The sequence below is a fragment of the Carcharodon carcharias genome, chromosome 15 (genome assembly GCF_017639515.1).
Source record: "Carcharodon carcharias isolate sCarCar2 chromosome 15, sCarCar2.pri, whole genome shotgun sequence".
In the NCBI taxonomy this organism is placed as follows: Eukaryota; Metazoa; Chordata; class Chondrichthyes; order Lamniformes; family Lamnidae; genus Carcharodon; species Carcharodon carcharias.
In genome coordinates this window covers 70071012-70088584 of record NC_054481.1, presented here as the reverse complement: position 1 = coordinate 70088584, position 17573 = coordinate 70071012, and the positions used below count along the sequence as shown (strand labels likewise).

Here is a 17573-nt window from a genome sequence, read left to right as displayed (position 1 = left end):
GGAGTTGTGAATGGTGCTAAAAATTGAGCAATCATCAGCGAACATCCCCGCTTCTGACGTTATGATGAAGGAAGGTCATTGATGAAGCAGCTGAAGATGGTTGGGCTGAGGATACTAGCCTTAGGAACTCCTGCAGTGATGTCCTGGAACTGAGATGATTGACCTCCAACAACCACAACCACCTTCCTATGTGCTAGGTATGACTCCATCCAGCAGAGAGTTTTCCCCGATTCCCATTGATTCCAGTTTTGCTATGACTCCTTGATGCCACACTCGGTCAAATGCTGCCTTGATGTCCAGGGCAGTCGGTCCCACCTCACCTCTGGAGTTCAACTCTTTTGTCCATGTTTGAACCAAGGCTGTAATGAGGTCAGGGGCTGAGTAATCTTGGCAGAACACAAACTGAACATCAGTGAGCAGTTTATTACTAAGCAAGTGCCTCTTGATAGCACTGTTGATGATCCCTTCCATCACTTTACTGATTGGGCCAAAAATAGCTGGGCTGGATTTGTCCTGCTTTTCATGTATGACGTACCTGGGCAATTTCCCACGTTGCCGGGTAAACACCAGTGTTGTACCTGCCCTGGAACAACTTGGCTAGGGGCGCAGCAAGTTCTGGAGCACAGGTTTACAGTATTATTGCCGGAATGTTGTCAGGGCCCATAGCCTTTGCAGTATCCAGTGCCTTCAGCTGTTTCTTGATATCATGTGGAGTGAATCGATTTGGCTGAAGACTGGCATCTGTGGCATCTAATCTTTGATATGCTGCAAAAGCTAAAATATTAAGATGAATGATAATTGAAGAGTTATAGTACTGTATTTTAACAGAGTTGCAAATACTAACAACTTTAGCTTGGGAGTTAGCAGTACGGTATGGAATTCAGCAGAATCAACTTCACAGCCTCGAGTGTGCAAATAGCTAATTACCCCTGTCAAGTTAGGTCCATTTTGCTTGTACAAAGAGATCTCCTATCTGATGCAATCCCAATCTTTCACACATTAGTATTTTGCTGTTTAGTAGAGTTGTACAGGGTATTACTACACAACTTGGCCTCTATTTTAACTGTCCCCCATGACCTTACAATGACCAGGAGAGGATTGAAGAGTTACATATGGGAACGTAATGCCAGCACTCCACATACATACCCGCTACCTCTTTTATTGTGTCTGATATTAGGGTGTCCACGGAGAGGCAGGTTACATCATTAGCACGTTTAAATTGGGGTCCCATAGGCTATTTGGGATCTCAGATTAAAATTCACTGCTGCTACATGGCTTTTCCAGGGTCAGGAAACTCAACGGTGAAAGGGAGGTGGTCGCTACCGGCTGCATAAGGTAAGTGCCTTTCTCAGCAGTCTTTGTGGGCCAGGAGGAGCAGTGCCCACGCCACCCCTGCTTCATCTCCACATCCCACCAGGCTGTCAAGGAAGCCTTTGGCCTCCCACCTCTCGACAGCTGACCCCCATCTCCCAGCCTCTATCTGTGACCTCCTGCCGCAAGAGTTTCCTCCCTCTTACCAGCCAGTCTGTCCATTTGGCCATCTGCTGTGCAGGAAATGGAGCTAGACATTGCTACTGAGGTCCTGCTATGAAGTTTGACTGTGCCTTTGTTCCCGATCTTACTGGGTTCCTCAGTTGTTTTCAGTGTCCCCCACAACTTCTCCCGAAAATATCAGGGCCACGTTTGCCTGTGCTGGCTGGGGTCGAAATGAAATTGAGAAATTTCGGGCAAAGAGCAGACAGGATGGAGCTCTCAAAAAACAAACACTTGGGCCTGGATTTCAATCCAGAGGTGGGTGTGCAGTATCAAAAGATTTCCTGACTCGCTGCACCTGCCTCAGGAAAGAAGCGCCCCAAATGGTGCAATTTTTGTTGTGGGTGGGTGCGGATGGAATAGAGTCAGGCCTGTCACCTCCAGATGCAGGTCAGAGGCACCACGGGGGCCACCAGTTGGCAAGGCAATTCTCTGTGACTTCATCTCAGTTATTTTATTAAATATTAGGCCCTCCAGGCCTCATCCCTCACACCCTTCACCCCCTGCCCACTCTCCATGTCCTATCCATGCCAAATCATTTTCCTCATCAACCCCCAATGGCCCCTTACTGCTGATGCATGCTAAGTCATGACCACCCCACATATCCCTAAGACCCCTTTTGCCCCAATAATAACTCATGCCAACCCATGCCTCCTACCCACCACCCTTTCCCCTACACCCTCTATGCCAACTCACCCAGTATGCACCATTTACAGACTTCAGGAGTCGTGCTGAGATTAAATGAAATGAATTTCGAAGTGCCTATTATGAACTTCATTATATAAAGAAAACACTCTCAATTTTGAAAGGGAGTTTGATACATTTAAATCCCCTCAAATTGTCAATCACATTTAAAAACAAACATTTGTATTTATAATCTGATCAAATGGCTCGAGAGGCCAGATGGTCTACTCCTCCTAATTGGTATGTTCGTATAACCCAACATCAAAGACAGCTAGCTAATCCTTTAATAACCTCTTTGAGCTGCCATTCAAACTGTGAACTTGCAGCCCCCCACTGTGTTAATAACACGTTGTGGAAAGCAGTGAAACAGTAACAATGCTATACTGTAATCATTGCATTTAGGGTTTTGTCAACAAATATCTATTGAAACTGCTAGAAACGATTATTTATTTTTTACCCTCACAGACACAGGCACACTTTTTCAAATTTCAAAGGGCAGGGGATTTAAATAACTTGATAGCTTGACAGTTCTACACACTTTATCCGCTCTCCATGAGTATTTTATCTTTGCTCCATAAAATTGTGGAGAATACACTCTGGATTGAAGCCTTTCCTATTAGTGAAAATTGGGTCTGCTTGTCCTTTGCACTGAGTTTTAAGTTGCCCAGCTGATTCGTAATTTGCACCTGTGAGCTTCACAGCCTGCCCCTTTCCCCTACTGGTAAAAACAGGATCTGTCGGAAACTGGGGTGAGACTTCCAGTTCCAGGTCCTGTCAAAAACAGAATTACCTGGACAAACTCAGCAGGTCTGGCAGCATCGGCGGAGAAGAAAAGAGTTGACGTTTTGAGTCCTCATGACCCTTCAACAGTACTGTACTGTTGAAGGGTCATGAGGACTCGAAACGTCAACTCTTTTCTTCTCCGCCGATGCTGCTAGACCTGCTGAGTTTGTTCAGATAATTCTGTTTTTGTTTTGGATTTCCAGCATCCACAGTTTTTTGTTTTTATCCAGGTCCTGTCCGCCATTTTAACATGTCCACGGAGCTTCCACAACTCCGTGAACATCTGGCCCTTAGTGAGAGACTCAAATAATTTGCATGTAAAAGAAACCATGCACACTGGCAAATTATAAACTCCGGACAGCCTTCAATGAACCAAGCACTTTCACATCTTAAAACGCAGGACACAGCCTGTTACAAAACTGCAGTATCTGGAACTTTCACTGACCTTGTGACACTGGTGCTTCTCCCTGCAACTTGCTTCCTTTCTGCCTCCAAATTCACTGCCAACCAACACCCCATGCCCTCACCAACCACCGGCCAGCTCCTCTTTGGGCCTGCCTGTCTGACCCTGGCGACTCCTGACCCCACTTAACTTGCTGTGAGGCCAGTGTCCATCGATGAATCTGAGCTGGGTGCAGTCCCAGCAGTGACCACTGCACTCCGTGATGGGATTGAAGAGCCTCAAGGTCGGTCGATGGCCACTCCTCAGCTGCTGGATTGTCATAGAATCTGGCTAGGGTGCCCCCTAGCAGTCAAGGCAACATTGCCTCCTGCTTTCCAGCCCATTGTTGGGGCCACCACCGGCCTGACAAAATCCAGCCCAATATGAACTGTTGTGTTTTCCCTCCCAAATTTTAAGCTTTGCAGATCGGGGCTTCAATACACTGTTACAAGCTATCATCACATTTCCCTCTTTCTTTGTCCTAATGCCGGTATGTAAAACTGAGCAGTTCACTGAAGTTACACTCTGCTCCAACTGAGACCAGTTTGAAATGCAATGGGAATTTAGACTGTGGAGCTATTAAGCGAGCAGAGATGAATGCTGGGGTGTGGGAGTGGCAATCTTTAGCATCGTTGCAGCTGCTCCAGTGTTGATTATAATTTCAGTTTTCCAAGATTCTCATACAGAAAATTGCCATTTTGAAAATGGGATGAATAGCTGATGCTAATGCTTAGGTGTCAGTAATTTATATGTTTCATACTGTAACTACTGACCATTTTCATTTTTTCTGGATATAAAACATTAATTTCCTTTTTGTTTACAGTTTTATTTCAACCTCAAAACTGATGATATCCAAAGAACAATTAAAGTGAACCGTAACAGTAATTCTGGTTTAAAGAGTAGGTTTAATGAGAATGTTCTACGTTTTTTTTCAGGCATCCACTCTTGGGCACATTACAGAGAACTTGTTCAGAAGCCACAGTGAGGTTGTCTCACTTTGGAACTTGCCAGTTAAGAACAAAATCCTTGTGGAAAGTAAAGAGAAACTTAAGTCTGCCTGGTTTTGGCTAAAGCATCAGAAGAAAGAATTTAATTTCACAGCTAACTACATGGACAGAGAGGAGGTGAGATTTCAAAGGGTTGAATGTTACATTGAGCAGGCGGGCATGCAGCCGACCCGATCGGGTGTGCATCCAAACGTTTGCTCAGTGAGCACGCGCAAAAGTCAGACGCGCGCCTGCCGACAATTATGAGGGCAATTAAACCCATTAACGGTGCATTTGTCTCTGATTTTCCATCACCTGTCCAACCTTACAGTTGGCAGATGGGCGAATCAGCCAGGTGGCCTTTACATTTTTCATGAAACCTCATCCAAGGGCGGGATGAGGTTTCCGTTATGAAGTAAAATAAAAATAAAAATCTGTGGGCAGCATTCTTATCATCTATATTTTCAGGTGCCTGATTGTGATGCTCGGTCATTTTTTGTTCTACTTTTTAAAACGTTATTGGAACATTTTCGGGCCTGCAGCTCCCTGAGACAGCTCTCTGCCCCCAGGGAGCTTTCTCTCAGCACTCACCTGCACTTGCATTGATGCCATCGCCCACCCTCCTTCCGCCCCCACCCTGGCAGTGCTGAACTTCTCAGCGTGCACTTCACGCTAGCTGACCGTTAACTGGCCAGCCAGCATGAAATCGCGGTTGGCAGTCCATTTTCCGGCCGATCCCAGGCCTGCTGATTACGCCAGCCTGCTGAGCTAAAAATTCAGGCCAAAGTGTGTGAATCAGTGGAGTATGTAGTGGAACCCGTTACGATGTTGTCCTTTAATCTGTGAGGCAATTCTTCACATCCAACACACACACGTTTGGATTGAGTTATTTCTTCAATGATGCAGGCTTCCATTCTGCCTGGAAGCCCATTTTAAACGTTGACTAGTGCCTGGATAAAGGACAACAACTGATAACTGTTGTGAAGCTATTTTACTAGTTAAAGCCTGTGTCACCCGTGTCCTGTTCCCACTGTGTAATACAAATGTTTGGACTACCCTTTTCCATATCATTTACTTGTACACCCCAATAAGATCACTTCTCAGAATTGTATTTTATTTGTGCAGGAGAGAGAGAGAGTTTGTGTGGTTTAAGCCCCACAACTCCAGGACTTGATGGCTATGGAAGGTGCATTCATAACATGGCCAAACAGGTTGATTATCAGCCTGTAAATTCTTCCAATATGCCTGATGGCAGGCAGTAAAAGTGGGCGAGTTTCCTGGTTAGCCATACTGCAGAAGGCAATAGCAAACACCTGCACTCGCTTTGCCGAGCATAATCATGTGCTAATCCAGTGGATGTCCATGGTCTCTAACGGCCTCATAAGGCATGGTACCTGAAGGCAGAGGAGGATATGTGTGGGACAAAGAAAATTGTTGCCAATCTTAAAGCTGATTGTAACCTAACTTGTCATGTTTGGGATATAAAGTGAAAGTCAATTGAGGAAGTATTTATCTCATTTTAGTGAACAGACACATCCCAGAGCATCAGGTCTTGTGACTGAGAAACTACAGCATGGAACAGGAACATGGGGAAGAATTTTCCCTCCGTTGGGGGTGGTGGGGGGGTGGAGTGCAGGTGCGGCAGGCACACCTCCGATCACACCCCCCCCCAAATTGGGGATGCGCCGCCTTTTTACATGGGCAGGCCAATTAAGGCCTGCCCAGCATGTTGTCTGCCAGGCGGGGGGGGATTCCCTCAGCCGAGAGTGCGCTCTGAGGCTAGTGCTGCCTCAGGGAGATCAACGCCAAATTTAAAAATGGTAAATGTACAAAAATTTCCCTGACACCGTCACATGAGTTGGGACATGTCCATCACTTTTAATCAAACTTTTATTAAATTTTTAAAAAACCCTCATGAAACCTCAATCCCGCCCATGAATGAGGTTTCATGCTCTTTCTGAAGCCCGCCAGGGCTCCCGGTCTGCCCTCGAAGGTTGGGCAGGCAGGTCCGTTAATGCTTGAATTCGTTTTTAAATGGCCCCAGTAAGCCGTTGACAGGCCGGCGGGTGCACAGCTGATTCGGCTGCGCCCCTGCCGACCTGAAAATGGAAATGATGCGGGGCGATGCCGGGAGTTCCGCCCGACGTCATCCCGCATCATTTTACATGTCGGTGAGTGCCCCCCCCACCCCACTCACCAACCTAAATATCTTGGCCATACAAGCTGAAATTGTCAGTATTAAGGAACAATAATTGCTTGCGCAAAAGCATTGTTAAAATTTTCTATCAATTATTTTGATGGTTGTGCTGCTTTGATTGTATTTTCCTAACAGTCGTTAAAATTTAGGATTTAAAACTCAACGGAGATGCAATGTTTAAATCCAGGAATATTGGAGTAGTTTATTCTTTACTCAAGCCAGTTTCAGTCTGGTTGCTGGACTACTGGAGCCCTGACAGATCCAACCTCAGCTGGATAAAGCCAGATGTATGCCACATGGAACAGAATAACATTTGCCATCACTGAAGTGTTTTCATGTGCATTGAAGGCAGGATCAAAAGAAAATGTTTTGTGGCTTTTGCAAAATTGCTGAGGTTTGGCGAGTTGGTTATGTAAAATATGCATCAGGAGAACTGTCCTAGTTCCAAATAAATCATAATTTATTGAGGAATCTTACAATTTACTGTTCATTCACAGCCGAAGAAGAAAAGGAGTATAACAGTGATGGCCCTTTGGACAGACAATAAGAGCCCGCCTTTGGTAATGCAGTTGAATGGACAGATCGAGGAATTGAAGAGGGAGAAGATGTTGTTCCAGAACCGTGCATTAATTCAATTTAGGTGATAACTGCTGTTACCCGAATCTGAATGCATTCCTCAGTATTGCTTTTGCACTGCCATTGCAGGAATGAGTTTCCATAGTTTCAATTGTTCCTTTCTGGGTCAGAGAGATTGATTTGCTTTGTAGGAACATAAACCTGGTCATCAAAAGTGTCCTTAAGCTGGTAAATATCTTTCTGTGCCAAGTTTAATTCATATTACGGCACAAATGCAGCCTTTCATTGAAACTAATTGGGAGTTTCACTGTGAGCTCTAGTCTTCACAAGGGTAACAGCAAGTCATCCAACATCCAATGGGAAACTCACGGGGCATGTCTTCACCACATTGCTGGACTGTTTACACCCTAATAACAGCATGATCGTTAAGCTCACCTTTATTTTTCCAGCAAATTCTAAGCCAATATTCATTCCTTTCTATTATCACTTATCTTATACTCTGTTTCTATGTTTCATTTTGTAGACACCCTTTTAAGCTGCCAGTACCGCAGAACACCCTTCTTCAGGAGACATTCACTGTAGACAAGAGGAAGAAACATTATGTTTTGGAAGTGAAAGCCTTGGTGAATGAGAAAGAGGAAACAATTCACACACTTATCCTTGGATACCAGCCTGAAAAGCCATATGTAAGAAATAAAAATCAACACAAATAGCTGAGCACCTGGACTAAGATTTCTTAGCCATAAACTTATTTACCTATAGTGCCAAAGGAATTGATTTGTTACTTTTTTGCTTCATTAAGGTAGCACTGTTTCAAATAGCAACAACTTCTGTTAGGAAATGTTAAGGGTCCTTTACTTCAGATTATTTCCAAGCGGAATTAGTATAAGTACACTTGCAGAACTTGCTACTGGTGATGGGGAGTATACGTTGGATGTGGTTAAAAGATTTTCTTATTTCTCACTTGTGGTAACTGAATGTATACTCACTCCCTCCTGCCAATGACAAGTCATGTGATGCACTGTGGGAGCTCCGACCCACTGAGCCTTAGCGTGGGCAATCTGCAGGGCGGAGCTTTTCCGATGAGAGATCTGGTTGAGCAAGCGAGCACTGAAAATGTCTCTGTAACAAAGTTTAACTGTTTCTTGACGAAACCAGTCTGCCCCATAGAGTCATCACATTTGACGACGAGAGTCAAATCAACTTCGACTCTGCACCTCACACTGTTACTGTGAGTAAATCAAATTTTTAAAAAACTACTCACCAGCCATGCTGCAGTTTGGAAGAATCGAACCATATGATGCTAACATTGGAGATTGGAGTCAGTATGTCCAGCACCTTGGATTTTAATGAAATAAGCTTTCCATTTTGCTTCAGCGGTTAAGTGTATGCAGCCATAAAACATATAACCTGATTCATAACCTGACTGCCCCGAGCGTGCCCAATTCTAAGCCACATAGTGAATTAGTGGACCTAGTGAAAATACACTTCCAGCCAAAACCATCCGTGATAATGCAGCACTTTAAATTCAATTCAGGAGTTTGGGCCCCAGGAGAGTCCATCACAACCTATGTAGTGAACCTCAAACAGTTAAAAGAATACTGCAACCTCGGTGACGTTTTAAACGATATGCTGCAGGACCGATTGGTGTGTGGAGTCAAGGACAGCATCATTCAGTGTCGATTGCTTGCCGAGGTCGATATCGATTTTAAGCCTGCCCTAGAAATCTCCCTTGCCATGGAAAGTGCTGCAAGAGATTCACAAGCTTTGCGACACATGGATAATGGCGCCATGCTTCATGTTGGGCGGGAACCTGCCCAATGCGAAAGCCAGACCTGCAAAATTAAAGCGTGATTCAATGTCCGCTGTGAGAAACATTAAGAAGCCTAACAGAAACGTTTTGTCCATCGGTTTCAAGACAAAATTGCTACAGATGTGGAGGTGACCACAGAGCAGTCTGCTTCATAGAGTTATCACATCACTGCTTAGTTTTTGTAACTTGTGCCCCTTCAATTTTACTTTCAAGTTGCACCTTTAGCCTCAGGGGATGCACATTTTTAGGTTACTTTGTAATACTAATGTTTTTCATTGATTATACAATTAGCAGCTTGGCTCCATTTTTCAAAAATACTTCATGAATATTCAACACAATATTTCCAATGTTTCTTTTTTTTCAGATCTGTGTTGCTTTAGCACACCCTTATAATGCTGAAGTTATTCCAAAGAACATGGAAGTTTGTTTCAGAACAAAGACAGACCACATTGTGAGTACAGCTCAGGTGCTTCTGTGCTCTTTGCCGGAACATAGGGACAGGAGCAGGTCATTCAGCCCCTCAAGCTATTCGAATAAATAATGATCCCACTTTCTTTATCTGCCTTATCTCCATGTCCCTTGATATACTTACCCAACAAAAATCTATTGATCTTAGACTTGAAAGCTCGAATTGTCCGAGCACCCACAGTTCTTTTGGGAGAGAGTTCTAGATTTCCCCTAAGCTTTGTGTGAAAAGTTACTTCCAGATTTGGATTATTAGACTTCACTGGGGACCGGCATGGAAGCAGGTGGAAATGAATTTCTCGCTGCCAGCCAACGTGTTTGTTCCCAGGCTCCATCCCAACCACCAAGCCATTTTCCTGGAGGCAGAATGGGACAGTGGCAGGGCTACCTGCCTGCAAGTGATGGGTAGCCAACTAACTTTGTTAATAGCCTTTTAAGGCCTATTATCAGAGGCACACTGCAATTTCCTAATTGCTGTTCAGAAGGTGGTGGTGAACTGCCTTCTTGAACCACTGCAGTCCATGCGGTGTAGTTACAACCACAGTGCTGTTAAGGAGGGAGTTTCAGGATTTTAACCCAATGACAATGAAGGAACGGTGATATAGTTCCAAGCCTGGATGACGTGTGCCTTGGAGGAGGTCTTCCAGGTGGTGATGTTCCCATGCATCTGCTGCCCTTGTCCTTCTAGGTGGTAGAGGTCATGGATTTGGAAGGTGCTATTGAAGGAGCCTTGGTGAGTTGCTGCGGTGCATCTTGTAGATGGTACACACTGCTGCTACTGTGTATCGGTGATGGAGGGAGTGAATGTTTAAGGGGATGGATGCGGTGCCAATCAAGCGGGTTTGTTTATCCTGGATGATGTTGAGCTTCTTGAGTGTTGTTGGAGCTGCACTCATCCAGGCAAGTGGAGAGTATTCCATCACACTCCTGACTTGTGCCTTGTAGATAGTGGACAGGTTTGGGGAGTCAGGAGGTGAGTTACTCACTGCAGAATTCCCAGCCTCTGACCTGCTGTTGTAGCTACAGTATTTATATGGCTAGTCCAATCAGTTTCTGGTCAATGGTAACCCCCCAGAATGTTGAACTGCAGCCACAGGCTGTCCTGTGGATGGGTTCTCCTTATTTTTGATCCCTTCCCTCTAGACGAGATAGGCTCTCAGTGTGTACACTAACAAATCCTTTTAAACACTTCAATCTTCTCAGCTCAAGGGAACACAAAGTTATTCTATGCAACTGGTCCTCACAATGTAACCCTCTAAGCCTCAGTATCTATTCTGGTGAATCTATGCTTCATCCTTGGTGTCAATCTTGTTTTTTACTGATGGAGACTGTTTTGCTGTTATACAACGGTATCTCATCAGTCTACATGTAGTGTAACAGATAGAGGTACAAGATTGCCATTCAATTGAAATTTAAATAGAAATTATTGGAAATACATAGCTGTTCCATTAGCTTCTGAAATATTGGAAAAAAGTTCAATGTTTTAGTCAGAATAGGAAACTAAAAGATACACAAGCCTCTTCATACAACTGAACATAACAAGTCAAGGGTGAGTATGCTAACTCCAGTGACAGTAACATGGGTGTTAGAATCTGTAACTGTTGCATTTCAATGGAGATATTCTAATAACTTCAGAAACTGGAATGCTGAAACATTTTTGCTGAAAAAAATTTGTTGAAAAATAAGTGTCTGAAGAACACATGCTGTTATTAGTGCATAAATCAGCCAACAACTTGTGACAAAGAAGCGGTAACCCATGAATTGTGAATCATCACAATTTGCTGATGGTTAGCTTCGAAAAAACACCACCTTGTTCTCAGCCCCGCCCCTTGAGTTTCATGGAATTGTTGCATCTGCACATTCCCCATTATACTCGCCACAGGAATTTAGATCTCATAATTAATATTGTGATAATTGTTAATGACTGCCACTCAACTTGTCTCAGAAAGTGAACAATTCCTAGTGTGGAACCTCATTCCTTCAGAGAGTGAATTATAGTTGGGGATACTAGTTTTTTTTCCTTACTTCTTTGTTCTCTCTCTTAATGCAATCTTTCTTTCCCTGTCTTTATTTCTCTTTCCGTACCTGATTTGACATTGAATCCCCCCACCCTAATTCACCCTCCTCCTCAGTCTTTCCTCTGTTTTTCAATCCTTTAATCTCATTGGTTGAGGAGATACGATGTCAGCCCTGGTGCACCAAGGTTCCAGATGCCTTGTTGACTTTGCTGTGCACTTACAGGAGCGCATGCAGGAAAATGTCTTAAAAAAAAAGCTGGGAATGCAGTGAGATAGGCTGGTGTTTGCTGGGGTGGGCTAAGATGTGAACATCAACAGAACTCGAAGTTTAAACTTGAACCTTTCGCTCACTTTTAATTATAACAATGTCCATTTGTATTGTGCCTTTAAACAGAGAGAAAAAAATTTTCATTATTCGTTACTGGCCAGGTCAGCATTTGGTGGAGACCAAACGTGGAATTTTACAGCCCCATCATGGAGGGAGCGGGGCCATAAAATGCAGCGAGCTATTCAAAGGTCCATTGACTTTAACGGGACTGTAAAATCCTGCTGGCATTCTGATCCATTCTGACCCAGAGTCACTTATCAGCAACAGTGGTCAGAATATCACTGGCAGAATTTGAGGGTTCCACTGTGTCTGCCCTTTGCCCAAAATTTCTCAATTTCGTTTTCACCCCAATCAGCACAGACAAATGAGGCCCCGATATTTTCAGGGCAAGTTGTGGGGGATGCTGAAAACAATTGAAGAACCCAGTAAGGTCAGGAACAAAGGCACCGCCAAACTTAATAGCAGGACCTTATCTGCAATGTCTAGCTCCATTTCCTGTACAGCAGATGGCCAAATGGACAGCTTGGCTGGTAGGTTGCAGCAGTTCGCAGCCAGGGACACTTGGAGATGTATTCTGACTAGAAGCACTGATGTGAAAAATTCTGCATTGAAAATGGAGGTGTTTAAATTTAATGTTGCAAACGCTGTGACAATTGAGTGCATGCTCCACTTGTGATTAAGAGCAGTTAGGTAGTTGTACTGTCACTGAACTAGTAATCCAGAGAGCAGGGTAATGCTCTGGGGACCTGGGTTTGAATCCCACCTTGGTAGGTGGTGGAATTTGAAGTCTAATGATAACCACAAACCCATTGTCAATTGTTGTAAAAACTCATCTGATTCACTAATGCCCGTTAGGGAAGGAAATCTGCTGTCCTTATCTGATCTGGCCTACATGTGACTCAGACCCACAGCATGACTCTTAACTGCCCTCTGAAATGGCTTAGCAAGCCATTCAGTCCAAGGGCAAATAGGGATGGGCAACAAGTGCTGGCCTTGCCAGCAATACCCACATCCCATCAAAGAATTTTTTAAAAAGTTGATACTAATTGGGGAAAGATTAGGGCACAGATTAAGAACCAGTCCGCCTGTGGAGGGGAAAACTGTGTGGAAGGGGAAAGTAGTTTAGGTTTTGTGAATAAACAATGTTGAAGACAGACTGGCTCCAGCTTCTTCCTTTGCCAGATGCATGCCCAGACCATTGACATTTGCAGTTTTGCTACTCATAGCAATCATTAAAGAGAAATTTAGCAACTTTTTTTTTAGTTTTTCTATTTTACTCCAGTTTAAGTTCCATTAGGTAGAACAGATTAAGTCACTTAGGAATAAAATAAACTTGGAGTAAAATTAATGAAATAGGAAAATGAGAAAACAAAACAGAGTAAAAGAAAAAGGAGAGCAATAGGCAAAAATAATTTAATTAATTAATTTTGAATAAATTACAAACATACAAAATCGATTGAAAATGATCAACTGATCGATCAAGCTTGCCGCAAATACTCCTCCAAATACTCCTCCTGTCCCCAACCCTCACATCCATCCCCAGAGACAAATAATCTTCTGGGAGTGCCAGAGAAATCCAGAGAAAAGCCAGGGTGAATAAGGGGGGAGAAAAATCTGATAAATTCCTCTCCAGCCCCCTCAGGCAATTGAAATCAGTGAAGGAGATCACATGGGCCAAGAATTATTTATAAAGACAGTACCTCCTGCATGATATGATCTCCTGCCCAGTCGGGAACTATTGAGGATATATGGAAGAGCCAACGCCAACCACACTAGCTGATAGTATTCCAGAGCCACACAGTTCCCTAGGAACAGAGGAATCACCTAATATCCAGTCTATTCCTACTCTTTTGTATAGTTTAAACTCATGTCTCCCCAACCTTCCTGATCCGTTCAACTGGAAAAATCAATCAGTAAGGACCCTATCCAGCCACTTAGTTATTTTATAGACCTCAATTAGGCCACCTTTAAGTCTACGCTGCTCAAAAGTAAAGAGTGTTGTAGTATGCCTTTAAGAATGCAAGTATGTCTCTGTATGCATCAATAAAAGGGAAATAATGTGTGTATTGTGCGCTCCAGTTTTAGTTTACTTTTGCTTTCAGCAGCATAACAGACACAGTTCCTAGCGCTCCAAGCTTTGCAACAATGTAAGACTGTTCTCATATGCCTAATCTTAATAAATGAACCCACAATGTGTTTATCTAATTCCTTATACGTGATTAGTGCCTTGTGTCTTATGCAGCAAATAAGCTCAATAGTTTATATAATTATAAGAACATAACAAAGAAATCAATCTCCTTGAGCCTAACTGAATAGCTGAGGACTTAAAGCCAAGAATCACTCTTGTAGCTGTCCTCCAGAGCTTTTTCAAGGCCATTATATCACTCAGCTTGTGGGAGGCAAAAATTGTGCACAATACTCCAACTGTGGTCTGACCAACAAATTGTGTAGGTAAAAGTAAAATACTGCAGATACTGGAAATCTGAGATAAAACAGAAAATGCTGGAAGAACTCAGCAGGCCTGGCAGCATCTGTGGAGAGTTAACATTTCGAGCCTGTATGACTATACTTCACAGTAATGTTTATTTTAGTTGAACATGAGGCTGGAAATTCTTGGTGGTGATATCGGGGATAAATGGTTACCGGGTGTGTGACATTCCTCTCTCTTTAGCACAGATATCCATTTTAAGTAAACACATTGACAGCTGTGTTAGAAAGGCGAACAGAGGAATGCTATAGGAACGTGTGAAGCATCTGCTAATTTCTAGACTATGATATTCATGGTGTAGTATAAAAAGCTCATCCCCATGTCTGAATAATTCATTCAAATCACCATTGGAATATTCAAATACATGTATTTGAAATTTACAAAACTTACTGGCTGACCTAGGTAAATGGGATTTAGATGGATCACTGGAGGTTGAGAGTTAAATTAGGTTATCTTCCCTGTTAGAGTTAATGCATACCATCTTTGATTTGCATTTTGAAGTTTCTGAAAGTACTGAGATTTTCGATGTTTTGTGTCACAGGCAAAATTTGAGGCAGAAGCAACAGTGAGAATCAACAAAAGAGATGCCTTGAAGTTCCGTGGACGATATCAGAATAAATCTACTGATACAGACTGCTGGTATCTTGTGCACTTTGACACAGACCACAGTCTACAGGTACTCTGAGGTCTCGTATTAATGTTACTGTGGTCTGTTAAGTCACTGCCACTGTTAACAGCTTTTTAACTGGCATATTCATAAAATGTTGAACAGTTACCAAACCCATTTCTGCTTTCCTGTTTGTTTCTCTTTGATGTACAGATACGCGTTCCTCACACTTTAATCCTGGATGGGGAGCTTTTCACGATGCAGAGCAAGCACAAGGATTTTAATTACGGAGCAAATTGTAAATTTATCGTCAATAAGCTGGATACATCACAGGTTAGAAGCAAAATGTTGGTTGAGCTTTTGACTGCTACATTTTTTTAAAATGTTGTCATAAGAGAAACTTTGGCAGGATTTCAAATCTTTACAGCATCTACTTAACCCTAAGTGCAAAGGGGCTGGAGTATAAAAGTAGGCAAGTCCTGCTACAGTTGTACAGGGCATTGGTGAGACCACACCTAGAGTACTGTGTACGGTTTTGGTCTCCTTACTTAAGGAGAGATATACTTGCATTAGAAGCAGTTCAGAGAAGGTTCACTAGACTGATTCCTGGGATGAAGGAAAGGTTGAGCAGGTTGGGCCTATACTCATTGAAGTTTAGGAGAATGAAAGGTATACATGTTTCTTAGGTGAAACTTCTAAGATTCTGGGTTTGACAGGGTAGATGCTGTGAGAATGTTTCCTCTCATGGGGGAATCTAAAACTGGGGCCTAAAAATAAGGTGTCTCCCATTTAAGACAGAAATGAGGAGGAATTTCTTTTCTCCGAGAGTCGTTAGTCTTTGGAATTCTCTTCCACAGAGAGCAGTGGAGACTGGGTCATTGAATATACTCAAGGCTGAGTTGGACAGATTTTTGATCAATAATAGAGTTAAAGGTTATGGGGACAGGCAGGAAGGTGGAGTTGAAGTCACAAGTCAGCCATGATCTTATCGAATGGCAGAGCAGGCTTGAAGGACAAAAATAGTCTACTCCTGCTCCTAATCCTTATGATCTTAAGTGTGCTGGTAAGAATATGCAAATTAAAATAGCCCCATGTTATCTTGTCTAGCTCAAACAATATTTTCTGTCCTTTCAAGACCCCTGTGGAATACTTTCCTACTGTACAAGACACAAGGCACCAATCGCTCATAAGGGATTGGGTAAACATATTGTGGGTTCATTTATTAAGAGTAGGCACACGAGAACAGGTATACAAAAGTATAAAGCTTGAAGGCATCAGAGCTGTGTGTGTGCTCTGCTCAAAGCAAAAGTGAAACTAAGAATGGATCACGTTACACAATTCCCTTCTTGTGATTAATGCTGATATCTTTTAAAAGCGTGTTACAACAGTGGGTATGCCCATTTGTCGTTGAATGTATGAGTATGTGAAGCATAGTGATGTTTGTACCCTTTAGAATATTGGTTACTTCATTAAGATCATTCTTCGGCCTTATCTTCTCCAATGTGAACTTTCCAAAGGGGATCACTGGATAGTGAATGGGAACCCTGACTCCCCACTTCCCACGCCCAGCCCAGATCCATTGAAATAATGCTACGACTGTGTTCCAGCTGAGATCAACAAATTCAGCACAGACCATGGATTGAATGGTGGACCTTCCTGAAGCAGTACAGCACTACTTGGTATATTTAGCCCTAAGCCATTGGGATAGAGTTTCTCTGCAAAACAAAAAACAGAGGCCCGCCTTGGGATAATCTCTCTCTTTTTATGCAACTGTTTTACATCTGACTTGCTTTCAATTTCAGATTCCCCATTAGCATGTCCCAAGGTGCAGGCAGGAGACATCCACAGGTGATTTTGCCACTAGGACACAGAAAATAACTGCTCTGTACATTTGTACACTCTATTCACTATATAGGCTTTACCAATTGATTGCTTGTTTTCAGCTGGATTTCAAATATTTTCAATGTCTTTACTTCCTTTGAAAAAGCATTAAACATATTCTCCAATAAAACAATTTGTTGACCTGATTAATTCACTGAGGTGTAGAATATATTTTAATTGTTAGAATTATAATTGTCAGAATAACTTGAAAAATGAATCTGGTTTAGTTTATTAAAATTTTGAGATTAGAATGTCCTTTCAGTACTGAAATACTTATAATGAGCTATGGTACTTATAATAATTATATATTTATAGTAATATAATATGAAATAAGCTATTAAAAACTCTTAAGATGATGATGATTTTCACTGACCTTCTTTGTTTCAATTAGTTCTCCATTCAATGGAATGGCTCCTCCAATCAAATGAGAGTTTACTCCCAGTTCAGTCATCCTTACCAGTCAACAATACCATACACTTTTCAGGTACGTGATCTATATGCTGTATATCAAATATCCTGGTTAGTTTATCACTGGGGCAAAACACAGAAGAGGGAATGTGTGCTGGGGAGAATTGCAGATATGAAACAGAACCCATCTGTGTTTCCTTCCATTCATATCAATGAATAAAAGATCCTGTGGCTTCCCTAAGGGCAGATGTAATACTTTGAAAGTGCATCACTCCTTTGTTCGCAAGTTCAAAGGCAATCTGCAAATAAACTATTTTTGTGGCAATGGTTAAAGAATGAATAGTGGCCAGGACACTGGAAAAGC

At 42.6% G+C, this 17573-nt stretch overlaps 1 protein-coding gene across 1 annotated transcript in view; it reads left to right on the top strand.

Annotated features, from left to right (window-relative positions):
• The window catches only part of LOC121287955, a 387185-nt gene that overhangs the window by 219095 nt on the left and 150517 nt on the right, over positions 1 to 17573 (top strand). Inside the window, exons 30-36 of the mRNA XM_041206118.1 lie at positions 4378 to 4566; positions 7123 to 7265; positions 7725 to 7887; positions 9379 to 9465; positions 14855 to 14989; positions 15134 to 15253; positions 17193 to 17285. Coding sequence (XP_041062052.1) covers positions 4378 to 4566; positions 7123 to 7265; positions 7725 to 7887; positions 9379 to 9465; positions 14855 to 14989; positions 15134 to 15253; positions 17193 to 17285 — 930 coding nt within the window. The remainder of the gene's footprint in view (positions 1 to 4377; positions 4567 to 7122; positions 7266 to 7724; positions 7888 to 9378; positions 9466 to 14854; positions 14990 to 15133; positions 15254 to 17192; positions 17286 to 17573) is intronic.